At 32.7% G+C, this 27,617-nt stretch overlaps 2 protein-coding genes across 3 annotated transcripts; one reads left to right on the top strand and one right to left on the bottom strand.

Annotated features, from left to right (window-relative positions):
* The first annotated feature begins 14,436 nt into the window (after nt 1–14,436).
* On the top strand, nt 14,437–20,065 carry LOC135265368 (uncharacterized). Its single transcript, XM_064354818.1, has 3 exons — nt 14,437–16,110; nt 16,161–16,610; nt 16,671–20,065. Exon 1 carries the CDS (start codon nt 14,761–14,763, stop codon nt 15,691–15,693), a length of 933 nt encoding a protein of 310 aa, XP_064210888.1. The 5' UTR covers nt 14,437–14,760; the 3' UTR covers nt 15,694–16,110; nt 16,161–16,610; nt 16,671–20,065.
* A 3,371-nt stretch (nt 20,066–23,436) lies between these two features.
* On the bottom strand, nt 23,437–27,597 carry LOC135265372 (uncharacterized). 2 transcript variants are annotated; one of them, XR_010333012.1, is made up of 4 exons: nt 25,433–27,597; nt 24,966–25,382; nt 24,171–24,916; nt 23,437–24,105 (listed from the first exon to the last, which is right to left on the bottom strand). XR_010333012.1 is itself a non-coding variant. In XM_064354825.1 (3 exons), exons 1-2 carry the CDS (start codon nt 25,470–25,472, stop codon nt 24,970–24,972), a joined length of 453 nt encoding a protein of 150 aa, XP_064210895.1. In that variant the 5' UTR covers nt 25,473–27,597; the 3' UTR covers nt 23,437–24,916; nt 24,966–24,969. The 2 variants fall into 2 exon arrangements, 1 of the variants encoding a protein (XP_064210895.1); XM_064354825.1 differs by having other exon boundaries at nt 23,437–24,916.
* Nucleotides 27,598–27,617: the final 20 nt, after the last annotated feature.

Below are 27,617 nucleotides of genomic sequence, written 5' to 3'. Positions count from 1 at the left end.
ACTGCTCATTATTACGTTGACCAATTGTTAACAAAGGAATTTTTAAAATATCGCAAGCAGCCAAATCATTCAAGAACTCATTTTTTATTTTGTCATATGTTTCTGTTGGCATGTCCATTATGTCATTAGTCGCACCATAATCCGAATCTGCACTTTGAATACGAATTTTTCTTTTATTTAATTTTGTAGCTTGAAGTTCTTTGGTTTTTAATAAGCGATTTGAAAATTTTGTGGTGTAAATGCCACTATTCCCTAATATTTTCTCCATAATTTTAAATACAAATTAATTTGTTTTTGTTATTTACATTTACGACTGCCGCAAAGCATCTTCCATGATAAGAACCGCGTTCTGAAAAATTTATTCTTTTACCCCGAACAAGTTTGTTAACTACTGAATTAAATGACTCAACAGAATTATTATCGACATCATACAATAGACTTGAAGATAAATTTGCAACTCGTTTTAATGCCTGCATGAACAACTCAAACAAGGAACTATTTTTAAAGTCAGAATATGCAACTGCATTTGTTATTTGACCAACTGTTTTACATAAATACGTAGCGCACTTTAAATGATTACCAAAAATATGTGCAGGTCCATTTAAAATATCATTTTTCAGGTTTTCTGCTTTTTGATCGAAAGTACAGTTTTCGTTTTTTCTGTATTTTATCGCTGAAACAATTGCGGTTCTAAATTTCAAATAATTGTTGCGCAAAAATTTTTTTATATTTATGTCAGAACGAGGAGTTTTAGCGATTTCTCTAATTTTAGTACAAAAATTTCGTAGTATATGATTTCGGCATTCAATTTTTTTAATAAAATAATTAGGCTCGTATGGTCTTGCATTATGAATTTTTTTGTAGACGCTACTATCACCATCTCCTATGAGGTTTTTAAATCTTACGTTATGCATGTCTACTTATTTTTTAAATCCATCCAAAATAATTGCTGCTTCCATTGAAGTTGAAGTGTTTTTCCAATTTTTAAAACATTTATGAGGGGGCGTCGTTTGGTTTTTTTTCTTATAATACATACATTTTTTACAATTTTTATTTTTAACTCCCACGTATAAAATAAAACCCTCCACTAAATACAAGAGCTTATGAAAAACTTTCTAAACTTTCTAATAAACATTTTTGTTTACATGTGATTTCAGTTTCAGGTACCCGATCTTTAGCAATGTTTACTTATATTTTAAAGAAATACACAAAATTTATATAATGTAAGAGTAACGCAGCTATATCTTCGCAAGCTAGTAATAGAAAAATTGTATAAATTTAATAAAAAAACGAGAAATAATTCCTAAATTCTAAAATAATACATAATTATAAAAGTATCATTTATTTTACTAGGCGTAACGTAAACAAATTATATCCCTAAGACTGGATCTTACAATCTCTCGACACGTTATTTGTACTATAATTATTACTGGGTATAGTTACAATAAATTTTTACAACAATGTATTTTTCAGAATTTATTACCTGGATAAAATTATCAGACGAAAAAGCGGGTTTAAAGAAGTTTTCATCATTTTAATGAGATATTCCTAGTAACTTTTTTAAAGTTAAACTGTTTTCTGAAAGAACAATAATGTTTCACCAATTAATTTCCTACATTGGCCACTACTAGGTTTAATTCTGCCAGGAGGTCCGCTAGGGCACTGCCCATACGGTCCTCGGTACCGGAGCCCCATGCGTGAGACTTGGCATTGAAATCGCCCGTTAACAGGATTTTTTCTCGCATGTCTCGTAGTGTCTTCCTCAACTCCTCAAGGAATTGTTGAATGGGCACATTTGGTGAATGTAACCACTGATCTTTGTGCATATTCCCACTTGCACCGAGGCCCACCCCCGCCCCGAGGCTTGGTGTTCCACTCTGAGTTGCGGATTAATGACTCTGATTGCTACGTCCAGGTTTCTGTCATAGGATCATCCTCCCTTAGCGATGAGTCTCTTGTTGGGTTCCGTTACAAACAGGATATCCGCCCGTTCCTCAATGGCCATCTGCGTTAGACAGTCGTGTGCTGTCTGGCTCCGGTTGGTGTTTAGCTGGATACAGAGCAGCACTATATTGGTACTAACTGTGGCCATCTGTCGTTGTCGTTGTTGGAAGCCCATAGCTGGTTCTGGTTTTCCTTGTCCCGGTCCGTCAGTGGGTGCGGGTGTGGGCTTCCCCCTCCCCGCAAACGCCGTCAGTCACCAATGGGCTCTTCTACCTGTTCCCGGAGGTAGCGTTCCGGAGCGTCGTTTCTTGAAGTCATTCAACGAGGCTTACTTTGGTTCCTCGTTTGGATTGCATTTCTCATTGCTTTCTTGAAACTCTCGCAGTATGCCGCTCCCGGCATTTGTCCTTCCGAACTACACAGGGGGCATCGAAGCTGTTGTTCCAGAAATAGCCTATCTGCGAACATTTTCGGCATCTCTGCCTTCTATCCTCACCTGAGCAGTCCTTTGTTTTGTGCCCGTACTCCCAGCAGTGGAAGCATTTTACTACTGCAAACCGATCGTGCACACCGGATCTGCTGAAATTTTGCTTTTATCTAGTCGTAAGTACTCTATATTTAAATTATTTTTCTCCCTTAAATTAAAATGTGCCGTTATTGCATACCTTTTTTTTTTGGTTTGTTTATATTCGCAACAGGTACACAAGGGCGGTAGGTCTTTTTAGTCGGTGGCAGGTCGTGGGACAAGGATTTTACTATTGATGGTTTAAGTTAGCTAAAAATTTAAGGGCGCCACTCAGTTATCGATAACTAAGCTCCCAACTGAGAAGGAGATAAGAAAACTATTGAATAATCAATTAAAATTCCGTATATTAAAAGTTACTCGTGTGACCAGATGGTTAAATCAACTACTGACACGAATTTTTACGTTAGAATTGGCCAATTCGCTCGCTCACATTAATTGAAATTATAAGTTATAAAAAATTACTAATAGTTGCATAAAAATTGAAATTTAAAAAGGAAAATTTGAAAATTGAAATAATTTTTTTTTAAGAAAGGAAATTCGAATAATATATTATAACGACAAGATTGGAAATCGCGAAGAACTGATATCTTGGACTTATCTGCGTCCAGTCCTTGGCCGTTTACGAGGTTCCCGAAGGTCACACCATTTGATGAAGAAAGTCCTCCTCTAATCGACTGTAGGGGAACCTTCGGATACGAAATAACAGAAACTTTGAGGACCTCGGATTTTCCTCTGATCGGTTACGACATTGGCGTGTCGGACTTTAGGATGATACTGGGGTTGAGGGCCTAAAATGGGGTATTAGGGATCGGAAAAACTAAAGTTATGAACCTACTTTGGTGGTGTGCGCCCTCAAAAGTTGCTTGATCGTTCTAAGTGTTGGATTTTTAACAAATAATTAACTAATTTAAGGTCACAGGCAATTGTTGCAGATGTTCTTAACTGGACCTCTCGATACCTACTGACCGTTCGACCTCTACCCCTCCCCAAATATTTCGCGCATGATTTTATTAAGAATTTAAGTTTTTTTTTTATATAAACGTTACAATATAATTTTCAAAAGGAAAAGCGCTGAAGTTGTCAACATTACCAAATTGTCCAACATCATCGACTAAATGTAGTAAAGAATGCACATTGTGAGAGAGAAACTCTGCTCCATAAACTTTCTTATATTTTTTAACAAAATTATGTAACAATTGTACCGCATAATCTAAATAGGAATTGTCTGACGAAAAGACGTCACTTGCTAGAATTGATATGGCAACATGCAGCCGCATTATATTTTCATAATATTTTTTTTCCTAAAGTATTTTTAAAAACAACAGGAACACAATACAGTAACAAAAATTTGAATTCAGTAGCTTTGAAGCGTTTACATTCATTTAAATTCCTCATAGTCTTTCGTGTGAATTCCTGGGGAATAAATTTCTCATATCTGAAAATTTATTTGAAATACTGTTCACATCTCTTGCATAAAGTTTATGAGGTGGTTTACCAAATATTAACCCATAGTTTTTATGAGTTAATAATCTTTTTGTCACTCCAAGTAACACTAAATGCATATAATCAATCAGTACGTTCTTAATTATATTAAACTGAGGTAACAGTAATAAGTTTGTGTCATCCAAACTAATGTGATGATCAGGATCTTTCCGTAATCGAAAATCAGAATCATTTCGTTTTGTAAAGGTTAATTCTGGAAAAAACAAATTATTTCCAAAATGATCACCTTCTTGTGTACACTTGTTACATGAAGAATACCCAGAATGACCTTTAGTTTTTAATAAAACAGTTTTTGCGGGGAGGTCACATATTAACATATTAATTCTAAATGCATGTACTGTAATTTTAAATCGAAATCCCTCATTAATTAATGTTACAGCTTCTTTAATAAATTCATAAAGTAAATTATTTGAATCCTGTGGTTTTTGGTAACCGTGATATAATCCGATCAATAAAATGTTTTTTTAGTAAGTTTACTGTACCAAAAATTGGCCAAAACTGAGAGCCAGTGCTTTTAGATAACGGTAGGCCATCTACATTAACTGACATATACAGAACGTTATTTTCATTTAAAGATACATTATATTTGATAAATAAGTTTGTTATTGTTTCTGAAATTCCGAAATAAAAAAAATTCCTGGTTCCAGATCACGAATAAGGGTAGTTCTAGGAGTTTTTAATAAGGTCCTGGGATCTTTTGGTGGGTAACTTAACTATGTCGTCCCGCAATTTCCTTAATAATTTACCACAGTGACTTTGAGAAATATTATTTTCTACAGCTCATTTCACTAATTTATTTTCAATTTTCTGTTCTTGTCTTTAACACACTCTTGTAACTGAGGATAGCCGAATTCTACATCTTCTAATGGCACACCTTCATTTTTAGTTTCGTTACTTAATGAAGTTGATCTATTTAATTCGTCATCCACAGAACTCAAAACTATTGAAGAATTATCCACATCACGTGCACTTTCAATATGAAAACACTCAAAATTAGAACTGTTAGAAGTTTTAACACTTAAACTTGATTCATTTAACATTTTCATGGTTCTATCAACACTTTTCTTAATAAGTCTTTGCCTTTGTCTAATTTTACTTTTAGGTATTGTTGAAATAAAGATATAAAGAAAAAACAGATAAAGCAAACTCTAAGGAGTAGACAAGACCGCTAAATTTCCCGCCAAGTTCTTAGTAAACGTTCAGGTTATGCATAGACAAATCAAGCGTTGAAAACACCCCGATTTTCAAGGGTAAACAGAAAAGCAGAAAAAATCGTGAAAATACCCCCCATTTTAGAGGTATATTAAAATTAACGTTTTTCAAAGATTTTGCCTTGTTTTTCCATTGAGCCACTTGAGCACAAAAGTAAATACGGCTTCACAGTCCTATTTTACAGGGTTAACGACTTTAAAAGAAAAACAGTATTTATTATTAAATTAGGATTATATGCGATTTTTAAAATTTCCATACCAGTTTGATATATTTTTATGATTCAGTGCGAGATATTTCTTTATTTGTTTGATGCAGACTTGGCAAACTAATTGATTTTTCTAATATGTGTAACTTTTTAACTCAGATTATCATGCTTAGTTTCTTAGTCATTTTTTACTTTCTACGCATTTTTTTTCCAAGAAAAATCCGTATTTCTACCAAAACATCAAAAACAACGTTGAATTTGACTTTTTACCCTGATTTTTAACCCTAACTTCTAACTCAGATTTTCCAAAAAACATATTTTTTTTAGGAAAATGAGTCGGTTTTCAAGTTTTAGTCGTTGAAGTTTATTGAGTTTGAAAAACAGCCCATTGAAGTCTGTTCAAAAACACAAAAAATTCAGAAAATAACCTGATTTTAGACCCATTTTATCTATTGAAACATCAATTTTTTATGCACACTACCCTAATTTTTATAGCCTTTTTATATTATAATATTAATATTATAATGTTTAAACGGCCACGCCAAGTACAAGTGATATATAAAATACAAAGATAAATTGATATATAAAATACAAACAAAGATAGGTACAATACAGTTAACATAAAATAAAGTGTTAATTATTAAAAGAGCTAAGTTCACTATGTTCAATTACAGTTTTTAAATCTTTTAGAAATCTATTTTTAGGTAAACCTATAAAATCTAAATTACCAGAAAGTACGTTGCATGTTTTAGATAGCCTAGAAGATACAGAATTTTTCCCATAATTGGTACGGTGGTAAGGCACTACAAGCATTCTAGGCTCTCTAACGTTACAAACGGGTATATTGATTGAAAATAGCGGAAGAATAGGATTACAATTTACATTACCAGACAATATACGATATACGAACGACGCGTCATAAAATATTCTACGAGAAGATAGTAAGGATAGTCCTAAATAACTTAAAATGTTTATGTAATTATTTTTGTCATAAAATATGTTAAATTTGTAACATACAAATTTAACAAATTTTTTCTGAACATTTTCAATTCGATTAATATGAACATTATAACAAGGTTGCCAAATAATTGTGCAGTATTCCAAAATAGGACAAACATAACAATTATATAATAATATTACAACACGCAAACTTGAAAAATCAGAGCACTGTCTTTTTATAAATCCTAATGTTTTGTTTGCTTTCGACAAAATGTGGTTAACGTGATAGTCAAAACTTAACTGGCTGTCTACAATAACTCCTAAATCGCGAATATGAGTGACACATTCAAGTAGATTGCCTGATATAAAATAAGATGGTAAATTGTAATATAATTTTCTAGAAAATCTTAGTGATTTACATTTATTTATGTTCAGTTCTAAAAAATTTTTTTTACACCACATACAAAAACTATTTAAATCACGTTGTAATATATCACAGTCGTTTGGATTTATAATAACTTTAAAAATCTTTACATCGTCGGCAAAAAGAAGGATTTCAGAGCTTTCGATCGCTGTTTTGACATCATTTATATATAGAGAAAAAAGAATAGGGCCTAGATGTGACCCCTGTGGCACACCTGTGGATGGGTGAATTGCGCGAGACTTTGCACCATTTATAGTTACATACTGTACACGATTAGATAAAAAAGAATAAATCCAACTAAGGACTGGATCCCCAAAACCTAAATTATCTAATTTTGATATTAATAACTCAATGGAAATGCGATCAAAAGCTTTTGACATATCAATATATATACAATCAATTTGGAATCCATTTTCAAGATTTGACGTTATATATTCAGTAAACAGAAAAAGATTGGTCATCGTAGAGCGACCCTTGAAAAAACCATGTTGTTCTTCAATAACAGATTGTTTTACAGAAAATGATATAATGTCAGCCACAATGGAGTCAAAAACTTTTGATATATACGATGGGGTACATATCGGTCTATAGTTGGAAATATTTACACGACTACCATTTTTAAAGACAGGTCTGATATATGAGATTTTCCAAATATCCGGAAATTGAGACTGATCAAGAGATTTATTGAACAGCATTTGTAATGGCAATGTTAATTCATAAGCACAATTTTTTAAAAACATTTGAGATATACCATCAGGGCCGGTTGTATAGTTGTCATCTAGATGTATCAATTTCGAAAAAATAACATCAGCAGAAATTTCAACGCTATTTAAAAATACAGCATTTTGATCATTTTTAGAAAAATTTAAATCTGATAACTTTGGTTGATCAAGATAAACAGATTCAAAATGATGGGCAAAAAGGTTTACAATACCATTAGGAGAATCACATGAATTTTCATTTAGCGACATTTTTTTAGGATAACCCTGTGCAGTATTTTTAGATTTAACATATGACCAAAATGCTCTACTGTTAGTTATAATATTTTGTTCTACCTGATCAAGGAATTGTTTTTTACAGTTCTTTGTGGCATTTTTACATTTATCTCTCAGTATACAAAATTGTTCATAATCACTTAACAGACCACTACGCTTATATTTTTTGTGAGCAATTTTCTTCTTTACAGTTAAAGATCTTGTTGATTTGTTAATCCAGGAAGGAAAATTTTTAGACGCATTTTTACATTTGATCGTAATAAAGTTATCTAGGATATAATAAATGTGAGAATAAAAATATTCTACAGAGTTATTAATATCAACAAAATTATCTAAAACAGACCAATCAATAGAAGATAAATAACTTTTAATAACGTCATATGGTGCATTCTTATAATCTAAATAAAAAATATCAATTTTTGGTTGAATATCAGGTACAATAATATCACAGACATTAACACATAAAGGTGGATGATGTTTATCAATAGCAAGAATGGGTTCAACATTACTTACTAAAAGCCTATTATTACAAAATGTCAAATCCAAAAAAGTACCATTATCGTTTGCAATATTATTATATTGAAAAAGACCGAAGTATGCAAAATTGTCACATATGATTTCCTCTGCAGCAGAAAATACATTGTTGGGCACTAAGTAATCACAGTCAGTATCAACTAACCAACTAACACCTGGTAAATTATAGTCACCAAGTACACATATTACGGCATTCGGATAGTTTGTAGACATAAGAGCCAGGGAGTCTAAATGATTTGAATATTCCACAAAATTTGCGTTAGGTGGAATATAAATTGCACCAATAATAAGCTGACTAGAATTCACATAAACGGAAACCCACAATTCTTCTCTCATTGTTGCATCACACTGTACTTGATTGGAGGGAAAGTTTTTCTCCACAGCAATTAGCACTCCACCACCTCTTAATTTAATTTAATTAAAAATGTGAGCCAGAATTTTATGCCAAAAATAAGCAAAACTACCCTGTTTTTCAATTGCCCACTTCAGCACATATGAATACGGTTTTGTCAAAATAAATTCAACCTTGAAAAACACTTAAAATTTATGAAAATTATTTTTTATTATATACTTAAAGTAGATAACGAATGGGGGGACAACACAACACAACCTTGACCTTGAGTTTGACCCCGCCCATTTTCCCTCTCTTTCTTTCAAGGCCACTCGTTCTCTCTCTCTCTTACTTTTTCAAGGCCAACCCCTCCCACTTCCCCCCCACCACTTCAAGGCCAATGTATTTTGGACCTTGATGTTTTCAAGGTCAAGGTCATTCATGTTACTCCCCACTTTTGCAAGGCCAACAACTTCCCTCTTTATTTATCATTCAAGGTCACTGTAGCTAATATATATAAAATTCAATACAAATTCAAAAACAGTATCTAATAAGTATTTCTCAATATTAAAGTAGTAAAAAAATGTGGTATCGTTTTACTTGTGAAGGTGTCATAATAGTGGAAGAAACGTGTTTCCACAACCAGTTAGGACACATATCTTTGGAAGGTGGTTGGGAACGTTTCTTTAATAGAGTGGTTGTGTGTGAGCAGTGCAGCACTAAGGACATTTCTATTATTAATCCAGATGGGTGGAATAATTCTTTAAGTATTGACATTACGTGTAATGAAGAAGAATTTAAAGAGTTACTTAGAAAATATGGTTTCCTTTGTCATAAGTGTAAAACTCCGTGTTACACAGCTAGCCAAGTGGATCCGGAAAATGCCCAAAAAATTATAGCTATATACCACTAACTTAAATCAGCATAATGGAAGTTGACAATGGTATGTAATATGAGATTGTATGTACTTGTAGAAATTAAGTTTTAAATGTTTTCAGATCCTTACTGCTACATGCTCTTTTGCCTGTCTCCAAAGGACTGTAGTAAAAGAAAATTCTTTTGTTTAAAATGTGTGAAGATTATGGCAGTGAGATTTCACATTTGTCATCTACATGTTCAGTGTTAAACTACAAGTGTTTTTGGTGTAATACAGTAATAGGACAGAATTCTCAGTTGTGTGGAAATAATTTAATAAACAAAATGACTGTTAAAATATGGTATTTTAGTAGAGAGCGACAAATGATGTTTTATGATTCTGATGACTATGATTCTGACGACTCATCAAGTAGCTGTGATAGTGGTATAGAATGTTAGTTAGTTAATAAGAGTAGAAATTAAATATAAACAACTTGTAACCTTAGATTAAATTAGTATCTAGATTGTTCTTTTGCTGTATGGATAAAAGTAAATAAATGAAGTTATATAATAAACAGACTTGTGATTCTCAACATAGTATTGATTCAACTCTGACAAAGAGAGGTTGGGGTCTAATAAATAAATTAATAAATAAATTACCCATTGAATTACATATACCGGGTTATCAGTTTTGTGGTCCTGGAACCAAATTACAAGAACGAATTGCACTTGGACACAGTGGTAGAAATAAATTAGATCAGGCTTGTAAAGAACACGATGTATCGTACGCCAACGAAACTAATTTGCAAAAACGACACGAAGCAGATAAGTTATTATTAAGTAAAGCAGTTGAACGTTTAAAAGCAAAAGACGCATCGTTTGGGGAAAAAGCAGCTGCATTAGCAATTGCTGGCATAATGAAAGGCAAAGTAAAATTCGGAATGGGAGCTAAAAGTAAAAAGGGTAAAAAAAAGAAGACAAAAAAACAACGAATTCTAGTTGCTCCTAAATATGGTGGTTTTTTACCATTCCTATTACCACTATTAGGTGCTCTAGGCGCTTTAGGAGGAGGAGCTGCAGGGATAGCGACTGCTGTAAATAAAGCTTCGGTAGATAAAAAAATGTTGGAGGAAACTATGCGGCATAATAAAGCAATGGAAATGAGTAGCGGTAAAGGTGTAGGAAAAACTAAAGGGAAAGGTCTTTACATTGGTCCATATAAATGGTATCAGAAAAAAAACTCCCAGTAAAATTACCACGTCACGCCCTCACTAATATTGAAATAATAAAGTTTGCTCGACTATTACAAATTCCAAATTTTAGAGGTGTATATATGCGTAATAAATTACCGAAACTTATACATAAAAATGAAACAGGAATTATAAATTTAGATGAAGAAAAAAATAGTGGAACTCATTGGACAGCATATGTAAAAAATAAAAATAATATATTATACTTTGATAGTATGGGCAATTTAAAACCTCCAACAGAGATTATCAATTATTTCAAAAGTGATAATGATGGTAATAACATTACATACAATTATGATGGATATCAGAAAATGGGTTCATATAATTGTGGACAATTATGTTTAAAGTTTTTATATAGACACACATGCAAATTATAAGTTTAGTCGAATCAAAGATGCTGTTTGTATTAACAGGAAAATCAGCGATACTAAGTGCTGACTTTAATCCACCGATTGATGTTAGTGATGGTGTCTATGAACTGGGTGTTACAAATTTTGAAGTCTACAACAGTATACCGAATATTGATGAAGAAAATAATAAATTCTTTTTCGGGGATGTCGAATTTAAAATACCGACCGGTTGTTATCAATTAACCGATATAAACAACTATTTACAACATGTAATTGAAAAACAATTCCGTAATGACCTCTTATCTATTACTGCAAACAATAATACATTACATACACATATCAAAGCAACAAAAGATGTTGACTTTACCAAACCAAATACTATCGGACCAGTGTTGGGATTTAATAGTCAAATAGTTCCGAAAAATGTTGGAAAAGATTCGGACAATATTGCAGACATAATGAAACTTAATTCGATTATGATTGAATGTAATATTACAATTGGAAGTTTTAAAAATGGAGAACCTGTACACATAATTTATCAATTTTTTCCAAACGTTCCACCTGGATTTAAAATAGTACAGTCACCAGATCATGTGATTTACCTACCCATTAGTGTTAAAACTATCAGAAATATTACACTTAAAATAATAGATCAAGATGAAAAGTTGGTCAATTTTCAACAAGAGACTGTAACAGTTGGATTACATTTGCAGAAGAAAGAAGAAAATGGGTATTAGTTTTAGAACTGACTCATATAAAAAGCAACAAAAGTGTAGAAAAACAGTTAGTACGAAACGAACCGTGCAACAATTAAGTAATAAAAATAAACTGTTTCTAAAATCATAAGGATTTGAATTATACACATAAAAAATGTTCGATATTGAGAAGGGTATTGAGTGGGATGAAGGTGTGGTAGGTTACAAATTTCAAAGTCATGAGGCATATACAGCCAGATATGAAAACACGGATGAAATTCGAATTCCTTTACAAGAAGATTTGTGTACACTACCATGTGATTTTAATTTTAATTGAGGGACAATTGGTTAAAACCGACGCTACAACCAATAAAACTGTACCAGCAACAGAAACCAAGTTTGTAAATAATGGTGTCGCTTTTTTGTTTAGTGAAATACGGTATGAAGTAAGTGGAGTAACTGTAGATACAAACACAAAGCCAGGTATTACAACAACTATGAAAAATCTGGCATCATTAAATCAAAGTGAAAGTCTGAAATTAACAATGTCTGGTTGGGATCTAAATGAAGAAGCCACTAAACCTATAGATAGATATTTTCAAGCATGTATCCCATTAAATCGACTATTAGGATTTGCAGAAGATTATAAAAATATAATGCTAAACATACCGCAAGAGTTAATATTAATTCGTAGTAATAGTGATGTCAATGCATTAATTTGTACAACAAATGAGAAAGCACGAGTTGTAATTGATAAAATTGCATGGCTAGTTCCACATATTGTGCCCGGTTTAAAGGAAGAGGTTAAATTGACAAAAACCATTGAAAAAGATAAAGAAATTGCAGTACCGTACAGAAGCTGGGAACTTCATTCGCTGCCACTCTTTACAAATACTACAAAGTATAGTTGGCCTGTGAAAATCTCTACAAAATTTGAAACACCTCGTTATATTATCTTTGGCCTTCAAAGCAATAGAGAAGGACAACTTGATAAAAATATGAGTAAATTTGATAGAGGCGATATAACCAATATGAGAGTATTTCTAAATAATGAACGATATCCGTATGAAAATTTAAATATTTCATATAAAAAACACCATTTCGGTATATTATATGAAATGTTTACAAACTTTAGATCCCGATACTATTATACAGATAAAAAAGAAACACACATTACACCTACACAGTTTTTCGACAGTTATCCACTAATCATAATTGATTGTTCGATGCAAAAAACTGGTTTACAAACACAGTCTATTGCACTGAGAATTGAATTTGATACAGACACCGGTATAAGTGAGGGAACCACCGCATATGCATTAGTCATTAGTGATCGAGCCTTTACATATACACCGTTGACAAAATCTGTAAAACAAGTCTAAATTAATATTAATAGTAATGGAGAACGAAGTGATTATAGACGTTCAAGGTTACAAAATTGGAAAAAAGTTTATAGTTAAAGAACTGGCTGCTTTAAGAGGAGACAAACTCGCACACTATGTTTTTCAACCCCCTTTCCCTTCACAACTTTTGAATCCTCAAGATGAAAAACAAGTAAAATGGTTAATGAAGAATTATCATTGTATTGACTGGAATATGGGACATATTCCATATTGGAAACACGTACAAGTTATAAACAATGTGTTGAAGGATGTTGACAAAATTTACGTAAAAGGAAAAGAAAAAGCCGAATTTTTGAAAAAATATACACATAAACAAGTTATTGAATTTCCACAACAACCAACATTACACGCCGATAAAGTTAAATGCATGTACCATCTGAACGATAAAGCATATTGCAGTCTACATAATGTATTTTTTTAAAACAAACATTTCGTTGAAAGTGTACAAAACATTGTGTAAATAATCTCAACTCATCAGTCTATTAGTAATCATGGATCAAGAGAGTTGGATAACGTGTCGTAATAATCCAGGACATCGCCTGAAAGTAAAACATCTTCGACGACATTTACGAAGATGTCTTCCACATCGTGAATATTCTTGGAGGAGTTTTGATTGCGGAAATGGGAATTATTTTGATTCAACTTTATCCCATAATACTAATAATGATTATCAACAATCATCGAGAAGCAACTTTGAAAATACAAACTCTTCAAAAAATATTTTTTGTAATGATATGGAATATTAATTGAATTAATTAATTGTAGGATTTATAAATAAATGTTATATATTTATAAACATTTGTATTTTTTTCATAATATTTACCACTCCCTTACACTTTCAATAATCCTTATACACCACCCAAAAAAATTCATTTTATTTATAAAAAAAGAGTTGATTATTGCAGTGGATATGAGTGATTTTTCTCATTTTTTCAATAAATTAAACAGGTTAACGATGTCCTTGAAACAGGCGGTTACACTCCATCCTGTCTACATAGGTCTTCTTTTTACATTTTTTTGTGTCTATATGTTAACCTTGATGGAATACACCAATGTAGTTGCAGTAAGTGCATACAAAGAAGTTGACCTTGACGGGAGCTTTTAACAATTTATAAATGTGCAGAGAGTGCATGCAGAAATTCATTCTGTGTTGTACAGGTAGTCTGTGTACGAAATAATGTGTTCAAATTATTTTGCTAATTTTAAACCGTGCACTCATGGTGACGAGTGTTGTCAGTGTCCCGGTCCCTCAACTAGGACAACTGTAAGTAACCAGTCATCAAAGTTATTATTTAAAGTATTGAAGGGAAAAGTTGCAAATCCCTATCAAAACCGTAGTGGTTTTAATAGGGATAAACCTAGAATCAATATCGTTTCTGATGTAATTATTAGACCTGCTAATTCAAAATTAATCAAAAATGATGAGACACAATTTGAACAATTTGCCAAGTCGTCTTTAAATCAATCTTTGAGGGAAGATTGTCTTGAAGAGGATGTGATTGAATGTAGTCAGTTAAGTGTGAAAGAGAAGCAATTAGCTAATCACGCTGTTGCTAATATTGTTCAAATCGTTGATGAGGATGATGATGATTCTATGGTTATTCCTTCATCACAATCTGATAGTGAATTATCGTTTTCTTTACCATTCACGCAATACCTGGCTCAACATGGTATTGAAAATGATTATTCGGACGACATCTCGTTGACCTTAATAGACCAGTTTATTAACGAAGACGAGGCGGCGTTCAATCCGGTTGTGGATGAAGGAACTTGTCCCATCAATAATTCGATTACCGATGAGTTAAATGTATTTGATAATGATATGGTGGTGGTGGTGGAAGAACCCCCAATCTCTCCCAGTCCACCACTACCACCACAAAGCCCCTTCGTTGAGCCAGTGTTTACCCGCCCCGTTACACTAACATCTCCTGAAGCGGCACCCGCGATATTAACTCAACCCCCTATGATAATATCGCAGGACATCATTGACGCTTTATCGGAGCCTTGGGTTGAGGTGGAAAACATTATCAATGGTAACGTTGAACATCCCCCTCAACCCAATTCACCGATTATTGAGGAAAATGATGTTCTGCCAGAGAGATTGGTGGTGGTAGAGGCCGAAAATAACATCATTCGGTCACCACAACCATCACCACCACCGTCACCCATAATATTATCACAGGGCGTCAATGACATGCAACAACCATCTCTCATTGACGCACTGGCAGAGCCGTGGGTTGAAGAGAGGAGGCAGGGTGAAGAGATGGATGTTGAAAATGACATCATTCAACCCTCTCAATTGTCACCCATTCTAGGGCAAATAAATAATAGGATTGAGAATAGGGTGGAGGGTGGAGACGATGACGACGACGAAGACATCATTCCACCCACTCCCCCTCACTCACGATCAAGGAGGCGTCGGCGCCCTAGAAAGCCTCGTAGACGTTCGCAAAAGTCGCCATTAATATTAATTATTAATAATTATAATATTAATATTAATATTAATGATGTTAATATTAATAATTAATATTAATAAATCCTATTTCCATCCCACACTCATATCAAGTACATTTAATTCGGACGCGATTTTCCAAATTTTAACATCATACTACCTACAACACGATGGCAAGCATGCTGCTCCTCCTCGAGGTTTTGCTGGATACCTATCTCTGAACACAAAAAAATATATATTTATATAGTATAAATAAAAGTCATTCAAAGATAGTAACAGAAGGCAGCAAATTTATAATTAAACTTTGTTAGTAACCTGTTTAATTTATTGATTTATATTTTCATAAGAAAATGCATCACTGTGAAAACTGTAATAAACAATTTACAACCCGTCAATCACGACTACGCCACGAAAAGCTCTATTGTCAAGTGGTCAAAAAACAGGAAAATGGAGGACCGGCCGCCAAGAAACAGAAAATATGTCATTCAACTGGTAAGTTTTAACTAATAGGTACTCTATTTTCAATTATTTTTCTTTTCTAGCTAGCAACAATTATATGTGCGTTACATGTAATCAAGAAATTGCTCCAAAGCTTATTACGGCCCATGAGAGAAGTAGACAGCATAGAAATAATTGTCAAACTACTCCCTTGGAGAATGGGGTGTTTGCACTCAGCAGTGCATTTAAATCACGCATCGCTTCGTATAGGATTTGTGATGAGGGCGATTATATCGATTTAAATGAATTTATGGATAAAATTCACAATAAATTACTTAGACTTATTGTTTCACAAATTGAAAAATTTAGTACAATCAAAATTAATTTGGAATTATTTGGATTGTATACCATTGAGTCAAAAAATATATTTGATGTAAAATCTTTCAATACTACTAACAGAATTGTCACTTTAGGCACGAATATTAGGAATATGTTGCATGACTTTCAAGAAGTTATTAGTCAAAAAATGATGGATTTTTTGGAACGAGATTCAGGTAGTTATATATTGTAAAAATCTTTATAATACAATTATTTTTTTTGCTTCTTTGTTTTAGGCTGGACACTTGTGAAAATCTTACATTTAGAATTAAATGTAAACTATTACAATCCATTGAAAGCTTCATCGTATATCCCACTACCGCCAAGCGTGAAAATGAAGAGGGCAATAGTTAATGTTCAAAATCAGGATATTCATTGTTTTGGTTGGAGTGTCGTAGCAGCAGTGTGTCTACCTATGGGACCAGAACATTTGCCCAGTTCATATCCACATTGGTCGACACTTTTTAATTTCCAAGGTATTGAATTTCCTGTAAAACTGGATAGTATTGCAAAATTTGAAAGTCAAAATAATGTCTCTATTAATGTTTACGGACTTGAATTACTTTATGTAAACAATAAGGTAAAATTTGAAATTGTGGGACCATTATATTTTACAAACTTTAAGAAACCGGTACACATAAATTTATTATTGTTGAGTGATAACGATGGTAATCAACATTACTGTACAATAACTAATTTGCCACGTTTAGTATCTTCCCAACTCTCAAAACATCATCATTCAAAATATTTCTGTGATGGATGTCTACAATATTTCACAACCCAAGCTTTATTAGATAGACATTCTTCGACTGATTGTGGAAAACTTTATGCTAGAATCCCAAATAATGAATTAATAACAAATAGATTTGGTTATAATGTTCCCGCTAATGTATTAGAATTTCAAAATTATCATCATAAAATGACTATTCCATTTATTGTTTATGCTGATTTCGAATGTTTATTGAAACCTATGAGTACAGTTGCACCAAATCCAAATCAATCATTTTCGATAAAAACTTTTCTCCATCAACCATATTCATGTGCATATTACATTAAATGTTCATATAACGATCAATTATCTAAATTCCAAAGTTTTCGAGGACAGTCATCTGTGGCTGACTTTATTACAGCATTAGAAATAGATTTGATAGAGATTTATAAAAAGTATTTAAGTATTGTACAACCAATGCTTCCATTAACTATTCAAGAAGAGTTTGATTATCTTACAGCAACGGAATGTCATATTTGTCAAAAACCTTTTCAACAGAATGATATTAAAGTAAAAGATCACTGTCATTTAACGGGTCGTTATAGGTCCGCCGCGCACAGTAATTGTAACTTGAATTTTCAAATTCCAAATTTTATTCCGATAGTATTTCATAATTTAACAAATTATGATAGTCACTTATTCATTAAAGAGTTGGCCCTTGAAGAAAGTGAAATTAATATTCTTGGTAAAACTAAAGAGAAATATATTACATTTTCGAAAAAAATTTGTGTAGGCGAATATCTAAATTCAAACAATCGAATAGTCAAGGAGCACTTACACTTGCGTTTTATAGATAGTTTTCAGTTTTTGGCATGTTCATTAGAAAAACTGGCAGCAGCCTTGGATGATGCTCAATGTATGGAAGTAAAACGATACTTTCCCGTTGACAGAGAATTTCGGTTAATTAGACAGAAAGGGGTTTTTCCATATTCATTTATCGATGATTTTTCTAAATTAGATCTCACGGAATTACCACAAAAAATTGATTTTTACGATAAACTTCGCGATGAGCATATTTCTGAAGATGATTATCAACGAGCTAATACCGTATGGAATACATTCCATTGTCAGACTCTAGGCGAATATTCTGATCTCTATTTAAAAAGTGATATTTTGCTATTAGCTGATGTCTTTGAGAATTTTCGAAACATGTGCCTTAAGCATTATGAACTTGATCCAGCACATTACGTGACAGCACCATCTCTTAGTTGGAATGCTATGCTTAAATTTACCCATGTAAAATTAGAATTATTGACTGATATAGATATGTTGCATTTTTTCAAAAAAGGGATTCGTGGGGGAGTTAGTACATGTGTTAAACGAGCGGCTCAAGCAAATAATAAATTTCTTCCAAATTATGACCCTTCGAAACCGACATCATACATTTTATACCTCGATGCAACAAATCTCTATGGTTGGGCTATGAGTGAAGTACTCCCTTTAGGTGGATTTACTTGGCTAACGCAAGACGAAATTAATTCACTTAGTATTATGGATTTGACTGATACCACACCTGAAGGTTATGTCCTTGAAGTAGATATCTCTTATCCTCATCATTTACACAACTCTCATAATGATATGCCATTTCTACCTGAAAATTTAATTCCACCAAACGGAAAATGTGCTAAACTCATTCCAAATCTATGTGCTAAAACAAACTACATAATACACTATCGAAATTTAAAACAAGCTCTACAAAATGGACTAGAATTGACAAAAATTCATAGAGTACTAAAATTCAATCAATCGTCATGGCTCAAACCATATATTGATTTAAATACGAAATTACGAAATCAGACTAAAGATAAGTTTGAAAAAGATTTATTTAAACTCATGAATAATAGTGTGTATGGAAAAACCATGGAAAATGTCGATAATCGGGTAGATATTAAACTGGCTACACATTGGAAAAAGAACGGTCACAAGTATGGAGCAGAGACATGGATAGCCAAACCACAATTTAAAAATTGTTCTATTTTTACTGAAAATTTAGTTGCAATAGAAATGAATAAAGTTCAAGTAACGTATGATAAACCTATTTATGTAGGATTCAGTATATTGGAAATTTCAAAAACTTTAATGTATGACTTTTTTTTATAATTTCCTTAAAGTTAAGTATGGAAATAATGTACAGCTTTTGTATACGGATACGGATTCATTAATTTTAGAAATTTATACGGAAAACGTATATAATGATATTAAGCAGAATATTGATCGGTTTGATACTTCAAATTATCCCGAGAATAATATTCATGATATTCCTAAAACTGTGTCTATTATCGGTAAAATGAAAGATGAGTATGCTGGTGTACCAATTGTACTACTTTATGGCACCGGTGCCAAAGCATATTGTGTGCAAACAGTGAATGATTTAATTAAAAAGGCTAAAGGTGTAAGTAAACATGTAATTGATAAATCTCTAACACTGTTACAATATCGGGCAATTGCAACAAATCCTTCATCTTCATCAGTTTTCTGTGTTATGAACGTTTTCAAATCTTATTTACATAATATGTATACCGAATTAAGGAATAAAATAGCACTGTCTAATTTCGATGATAAACGATACATTTTAGGTAATTCAATTGACACATTAGCCTGGGGACATTACGATATTGATAGAGATCGAAATTTAGATTCTCTAATTAGAGAATTGCAAAAATATGTGGAACCCACTGATTGAATTTTACCTTATTGTAGATATGTAACGATATGTAACCATTTATTTATACTACATAGTTATTATTATTATTATTATGTATTTATAATTGATGTAATGTGTAAAGTATTTTTATTTGTATTTTGTAAGTCAACAATGAAACTTGTGCAACAAAAAGATTTATTAAAAATTTCTAATCACGACTATTCAGTTTGTGTACCCTATCAACACTTTCCTAAACATAATACTTTATTCAATAATAGTGTAAAAAGAGGACTAGTGGTTGGACGTTCTGGATGTGGAAAAACAAATGTGATATTAAGTCTTTTGCTGCATCCTAATGGATTACGCTTCACAGACATTTACTTATTTTCAAAAACCCTACAACAACCAAAATATCAATTTTTAAAATCGGTTCTGGCACCTCTCGATAAAGTCGGTTACTATGAATATGAAGATGGTGCCGAAATTCCTCCTCCTAAAGAAATCAAACCCTATTCCATAATAATATTTGATGATGTAGTAACTTGTAACCAAAATATAATACGTGATTATTTTTGCTTTGGTAGGCATTATAATATCGATTGTATATTTATTAGCCAAACGTATTCTTCCATTCAGAAACAATTAATTCGTGATAATGCTAATTTCATAATTATCTTTCCTCAGGATGTATTAAATTTAAAACATATTTTTAATGATCACGTTGGTACAGATATGTCATTTGAAACCTTTCAGAAAATGTGTTCACAGTGTTGGCAAAAACCGTATGGATTTGTTACTATTGATAAGGATGCTGAACAAGACAATGGGCGTTATCGTAACGGTTTTGATCAGTTCATTAAAATATAAATGTAAATGTTTGTCAAAGATTTATTTATTAGTCGACGATCGACATGGATAAACGTTTAGCTTTAGAGCTGGATAAGGCAAGACGACACGTTAAACAAAAAGTACGATCATTATCTTCACACATTGCAAGTTCGCAAAGACGTTTCGCAACCCACATTCAACCTCTAACCGATCCAATAAAAAGTTTAATTTCTGAAATTAAACATGAACGCGAAGTTGTCCCAAAACAGGAAAAAATATCAATTCATCATGAGGTCAAACAACCGGAGGCGAAGCGACTTTTTGAGTCAACGACTACAAGCCGTAGTACTACATCGCTCGATCCACGTTTCAGTTTAATGCGACAACATGCGGCTGCTAGCACACCCAGAGAGGAGGGAGAGTCACTCAAGAACGTGACCATTGGAAAGTTACAAGAAACATTAATAAATTTGTCAAAAACCGATGCATTTCGCCATTTTCTTAAACAATGGACCGGTTTACCTCGACAGTACATTGAAGATATGATTATTGACACAGAAAACAAATTTGATCATCAATATGGTGTGAGACATGGAACCGAGGCAAATAAATTTTTTATTGGCAATTCTGAAATTGATTTCAAAGACGATCATGTAATCGTTCAAAATGTAGCTTATCCTGATACACCTGGATTATATGAATTATTATTTAAAAAAAATCCAACTAATTATACTCAATCAGATTTAGAAACTTATCGAAATATTGTCATTCGAACCAATGCAGACAGAAAAAACTATAAACCAAATGCACAAATTCTGGGTAATGTAGGGAACAAATATAAAACAATTATTCGACATTTCTCGAGACAGCCACTACCGCTTCAGGAACACCGTGCATCTCAGTCGCCGCCATTTTACAGTGATACTGAAGAAAGCCTTGATGCCGATCAAGGTCAATCGACTCCTGTCCAGCAACGAAGCCGCTGTAGTAGTCTTTCAATTCTCGTACCACCAGCACGTAAACAGTATCCGCGACTTCGCAACATACCTGCAATACAACGATTGCAGGCTCAAGGTCATGAACAATCAACTCCGACAAGTAGTATCCAACCAATATCAAAAAGAGTTAAGGGTGGTGGTATTCTTCGCACATTGGCTTTAACAGATAAAAATTTAGAATTTGTTCCCTACAAAAATCCCAACACACTCGTAAATAGACTACGTCTTTTATTATCATCGACAGTAGCTGGTAATAATAATCATATGAATGAAATCAATCGCATCATAACAGAATTGCGTGAATCGAAAATAATTCGTTAATAATTTAGAGACGACTTGTATATATTGCAAACACATTATATTTTATAGTTAGTATTTCTACATACTTTATTCATTCAATAGACAAGAATATGACATTAGATAAATTTGGTGAACACATTAGTGAACACAGAATTCGGACAACTTTACAACGTGTCAAATCTTTCTCATATACCACAATCTCACTCTTTGGGACACTGGATCCAGCTAAAAAACTTTTTGTATTATTTAATATTGGTACGAATTATATTTTCCCATTAAAAGAAGCAACGATTACGTCTGTACATGGTAGTCCATCGAGCGGGTGGATTGCATTAATTAATTCGAAACAAACTACGAATTTAATTGGTCAAATTTTACATGAAGGTGACAAACTATCATTTAAATATGGACCCAAAACATCAGAAGCTAAACCGATATATATAGAAATAGTTTTAAAAGTACCAATCCACCATGAAGCGTAGTGATTTAAATATTAAGCGTCAAGTTGTTAATGAACTACATGCACCGGCGAGAGTGAACTTTAAAAGACGACGTGTGATAGTGAAAGGTTTAAATGATTTATTGCAACTCGATCTGGTTGAAATGATACCATATTCACGCGTCAATAAAGGCTTTAAGTATATCTTAATGGTTATCAATGTTTTTTCTAAATTTGTATGGGCTGTTCCATTAAAGAATAAGTCGGCTTTAAGTGTTGTAAATGCAATTAGTGAAATTTTAAAAACTCGACGTAACGTTCCTAAAAACATTCAAACAGATCTGGGAAAGGAGTTTTACAATAAACATTTTCAACAATTAATGAATAAATACAAAATTAATCACTACAGTTCTTATTCGAATTTAAAAAGTAATGTCGTCGAGCGCGTGAATCGAACAATCAAGGGAATGATGTATAAAGAATTTTCGGTGCAAGGTCACTACAACTGGATAAACATTTTACCTGGCATAATAAAAAAATACAATAATACCAGACATAGGACTACTGGTTTAAAACCGATTTCAATAAATAAGAAAAACGAACGCAAAGTTTTGGATCAAGTTTATAGTCATCTTAAAACAATGGACATTTATAAACCCAAATTTAAAGTTGGTGATTTTGTTCGAATTAGTAAACATCGACATCTTTTTAAGAAAGGGTACACCCCAAATTGGAGTAATGAAGTATTTACAGTTTCGAAGATTCAAAATACTAATCCTAGAACTTATTTGCTACAAGATGTTTCTGGAGAAACAATACGAGGAGGTTTCTACACAGAAGAATTACAAAAAGTTAAATATTCGAATGTATATCTCGTTGAGAAAGTTTTACGAAAGAAAGGTAACCGTTTATTCGTCAAGTGGAGTGGAATGGATAAAACTCATAACTCTTGGATTAATTCATCGAATATTACATAGATAATTATTATTATGAATTGTTTTTTAATAAAATAAACTAAAAGGAATCGATTAAAACACTTTATTTCATCAATATTATAGGTAGTACATTAAATATCCTTAAATCTATTATAAATCCTCCATATTATTCTACCACTTATTTAATTATAAACTAATTAAATCAAGACGCCTCTTGAAACCTTTGCCTTTGACGCGCGCCCGACACTGATCAAGGTTAACAAGTCTGCATCACATTACCTATGCACATAAATAATATATGAATACAAATACTATAAAAAATAAAACTACAACAATGCTATTTTTAGTAACTAATTTGAATTTCTGAATTGTAGTTTTGTCTGTGGAAAGCAATTTCACATATCCACATTTTGGAGAATGTTTTTTATGCTCCATAAACGCATCATCACTTTTTTCCCATCGTGAAATTATTACTCCACAAACAAAACACTGGGTACAATCAGATATTTGAATATAAAACAATCCCGCTTTTGCTGAACTCCATGGAGATGGGTATGAATGTACCCAGTTCTTATATGATAACAGTCTTTTATCAAAACACTCGTATAAACTTTTTTCATATTGTCCATCGTCTAGACACATGATTTTTTATTTATTTATTTATTTTAAGAAACTATCACTAGCACAAAACGCACACTACTTCACACACATAAGTCTTTTTCCGATAATTTCATCCTACTCTTCGGCACCCTCGTTAACTGTAAATGAAATATACATTTCTTTAATTTCTTTTCATCCTCCATTTTACATTATGTTCACTCACCTAATATTTCATCATCAACACGTTGAAACTCAAAACAATGTGCAGATGTCGGGTTTCTAGCATCTTCTTTTCCCAAATATATTAAATATAGTGGACGTGGATCTCGTAATAACTCATCAATTTTCTCCTCAGTCAAATAATCACTTATTCTTCTCGGCAGAAACACTGCATAATTGTCCAACTCAACAAGCACTGAATTTCCGAACAGAGACTTTGTGCGTCTAATATTATGTATGCGGAATCTTGTGTTCAACTCTAGCTCACCAGCTTTTAAAATGGGCTTCTGTCCGCATCGAGCGATTCGATTCAATACATCCATGACCCAGCAGCGAATACTCTTAGACATTAACACAGATATATGCACTTTTTTATATTCTTATTTCTCGGAGGATTAAATTAGTACTGACTGCTATCAAACTTGTACTAAATTCTATATATTAACTATACCCCCACTTTTTAACCTTGAATGAAAATGCACCAATATTGTGGCCTTGAAAAAGTGAAATAATGAGAAAAAGTGAGATGAAAACATCAAAGATAAAGAGGGAATGAGTGGTCTTGAAACAGGGAGCGACTCTGCTTGCTGGTCACACTTACTTGTATCAGTAGGTTGAAATAGGTGTACATAAAAACATGTAGCTTTTTTTTTACAACTTCTATTTTTTTATACAATAATATAATATTTATATTTTACTACGACTACTACTTAGCTAAACTACACTATTCTCTACGAAAGAACCCCGGCCCTAAAAAATTCACAATAAATTACTGTTGAAAAAGAACAATAAAACTTACTTCTTTAATTTAAGGCATTATGATTCTTTTTACTCCTCAGGAAGTCGAGGTAGCTGGGCTCATTTAAATGATCCCAGTTCTCCTCTTCTTCTTGCACCATCACTTTACTTATGACATTATGATTCTTTTTACTCCTCAGGAAGTCGAGGAAGCTGGGCTCATTAAAATGATCCCAGTTCTCCTCTTCTTCTTGCACCATCACTTTACTTATGACATTATGATTCTTTTTACTTCTTATGAAGTCTAGGTAGCTGGGCTCATTGAAATGATCCCAGTTCTCCTCTTCTTCTTGCACCATCACTTTACTTGAGGCCCTTTGCTTTTCTTTATCGGCCCGATGGCACTTCCAAATGTGCCTTTCGAGCCGAAACCAAAGAAGAATGTGGTTTTTGTCGTATGGACAAACTATGATATCCTCTGAAAAAAAATTATTTCCAACTAAACTACTAAAAAAATATTAAACTTACCAGGAGTATTAAAAATAGAACTTTTTCTGATGGGTTCCATTTTTTAAGAATTGCTTGTTATTGTAGATATACACAAGAACTGTGTTACACAACACAACACATTAACTTTTATACAGTTTGGGGTGGAAAATGAGTAAGGACAATTGCGCGATTCATCTTGAATGAGTGAGGAGTTGTTGGCCTTGCAAAAGTGGGGAGTAACATGAATGGCCTTGACCTTGAAAACATCAAGGTCCAATAATGCCTTGGCCTTGAAGTGGTGGGGGAAGTGGAGGGGTTGGCCTTGAAAAAGTAAGAGAGAGAGAGAACGAGTGACCTTGAAAAAAAAGAGAGGGAAAATGGGCGGGGTCAAACTCAAGGTCAAGGTTGTGTTGTGTTGTCCCCCCATTCATTATCTACTTAGAAAGTTGATTTAGTTATATTATTATCGGAGTATCTAAAAATACTGAGCACTTAATCCAGGAATAAATTGCGATTTTATTTTTACAGCATTTTTTAAATAAAAACTGCGTGTTTACTTTGCTCATTTTGTTTACCAAAACTCGACTACAATTACAGCTGTACCTATTCAAACTGAAACAATATTTTAACAATGAATGTTAGTAGGATGGCTATAAAACGAATATGACACAGATTTTGTTTATAACGAGCATCTGGATAACTTACCTATCGCCACAAGAAAAATATAGTTTTGAAATTCGGAGTAAATATTTAAAAATTCAAATGAAATTAGAATGCATTTGGTAAATATTTAAGTAACGTTCATTCAAGTTTTATGCCGCGTTTAAACCTGTCTTTAGGGCCAGGAACATTTTTCCTCCTTTTACGGTTTCATTTAAAAGCAATTAACCGCTTTTTCGCTCTAACAATGCCATTTAAGGTACCCTAGAGTTGGTAATCATCCCAAAGCATCGATTTTACATAATTATAGATGGAACGGCTCCACTGTTGGAACTTCTGGCCATGATTACATCATAAACTATGTAATCTGCTAATTAAAGAAAATCTGAGAGAAAGTCGCATTTTCCTAAAGTTATTCAAGGGAGGTATCTGTAGCTTGCAGGATCAGTTTAACTTCCAACAAATTGTAAAGGGTTTGCGCTAAGAAGTGACGCAGAGATGGATTTCACTGGCCACATCAATCTCCTTCAAGGAAGATCCACGAAACTGTGTAAAGCATAACAGAGAAGATGCGTCAGAATTTTTAAAACTCCTTAAAAATAAACGCGATCCCTGGCTTGATTGATACGCAAATATTTAATCGATTTAATTTCATTCAGACAAATATTTCAGAAACGTTTTTATTCTCCCTATACTGACTCAGTGAATTTAATTAGTGTCCATTCAAATATCATATAATTAATGCCCAATGAATCTAATTTATGTAATTACTTCAAAGTAACATTCAATAAAAAGTCTGCAACAGCAACATCAAAAACAATGGTTCATTCAAATTCAGCGATTTTATTACACCTGTTGATTTAATATAATATTTACCGCGAATAAAGTATTTAAAGTTGTAACTGAAATTGCTTTAGGTTTTGTTAAAATAAAAGCAATACATAATAAATAACCGTATTTATTTGGTTTTAGTATGCCACTAGTTAATTAATTTACTACTAAACTTATAGAAAAATTTATTTTACACCCAAGCTTGTACCAAACTTGAATCTGTTAACAAATAAAAAATGGTTTGTATCAATGCTATTTGCTTTTGCCGTCACTTTCCTCCAGAAATAACAAGTCAAGCAATAAATCGAAGAAATGTATATTTTGCAGCTATAAACTCTTTAAATCAACATAAGATCGTTTTTACGACTTGAAGATTTCTGCACGCACAATGTAAGATTTAACAAACCGTTGCAGGACAAAATTTAACAAAATTCTTATTTCCTCAAGCATTATTTAAATACTATATCTAACAATTGGTTTGTGCCACAACAGCAATTAATTAAAGTATTAAGAGTGAGATATGTGGAATTTTTTTGTTACAATAAAGGTGCAAGAAGAGCCCACACTACGTTTTGGTTGAATTTAACCAACTCACCTATTACTATTAAATTAGAGGCTTCTTATTTCAAATACAAATAACTCAGCATCACGGACGCACATCAGACCACACCGTTCCTCAAACAAAACTGAAGGAAATTCATTTAAGTTTCAGTTATTAATTGCTTTCCTGTTT

The sequence above is a fragment of the Tribolium castaneum genome, chromosome 2 (genome assembly GCF_031307605.1).
Source record: "Tribolium castaneum strain GA2 chromosome 2, icTriCast1.1, whole genome shotgun sequence".
Lineage (NCBI taxonomy): Eukaryota > Metazoa > Arthropoda > Insecta > Coleoptera > Tenebrionidae > Tribolium > Tribolium castaneum.
Note: the sequence above shows the minus strand (reverse complement) of the source record. Positions and strands in the feature narration are given on the sequence as shown.

What these genes read in the sequence shown, in the direction of transcription:
- LOC135265368 (XM_064354818.1), top strand. Translation starts at nt 14,761, where the DNA reads ATGGTTATTCCTTCATCACAATCTGATAGTGAATTATCGTTTTCTTTA.
- LOC135265372 (XM_064354825.1), bottom strand. Translation starts at nt 25,472, where the DNA reads ATGGAACCCATCAGAAAAAGTTCTATTTTTAATACTCCTG. An exon ending in TTCTATTTTTAATACTCCTG is followed by an intron (nt 25,383 to 25,432) that starts GTAAGTTTAATA and finishes ATTTTTTTTCAG; the next exon opens with AGGATATCATAGTTTGTCCA.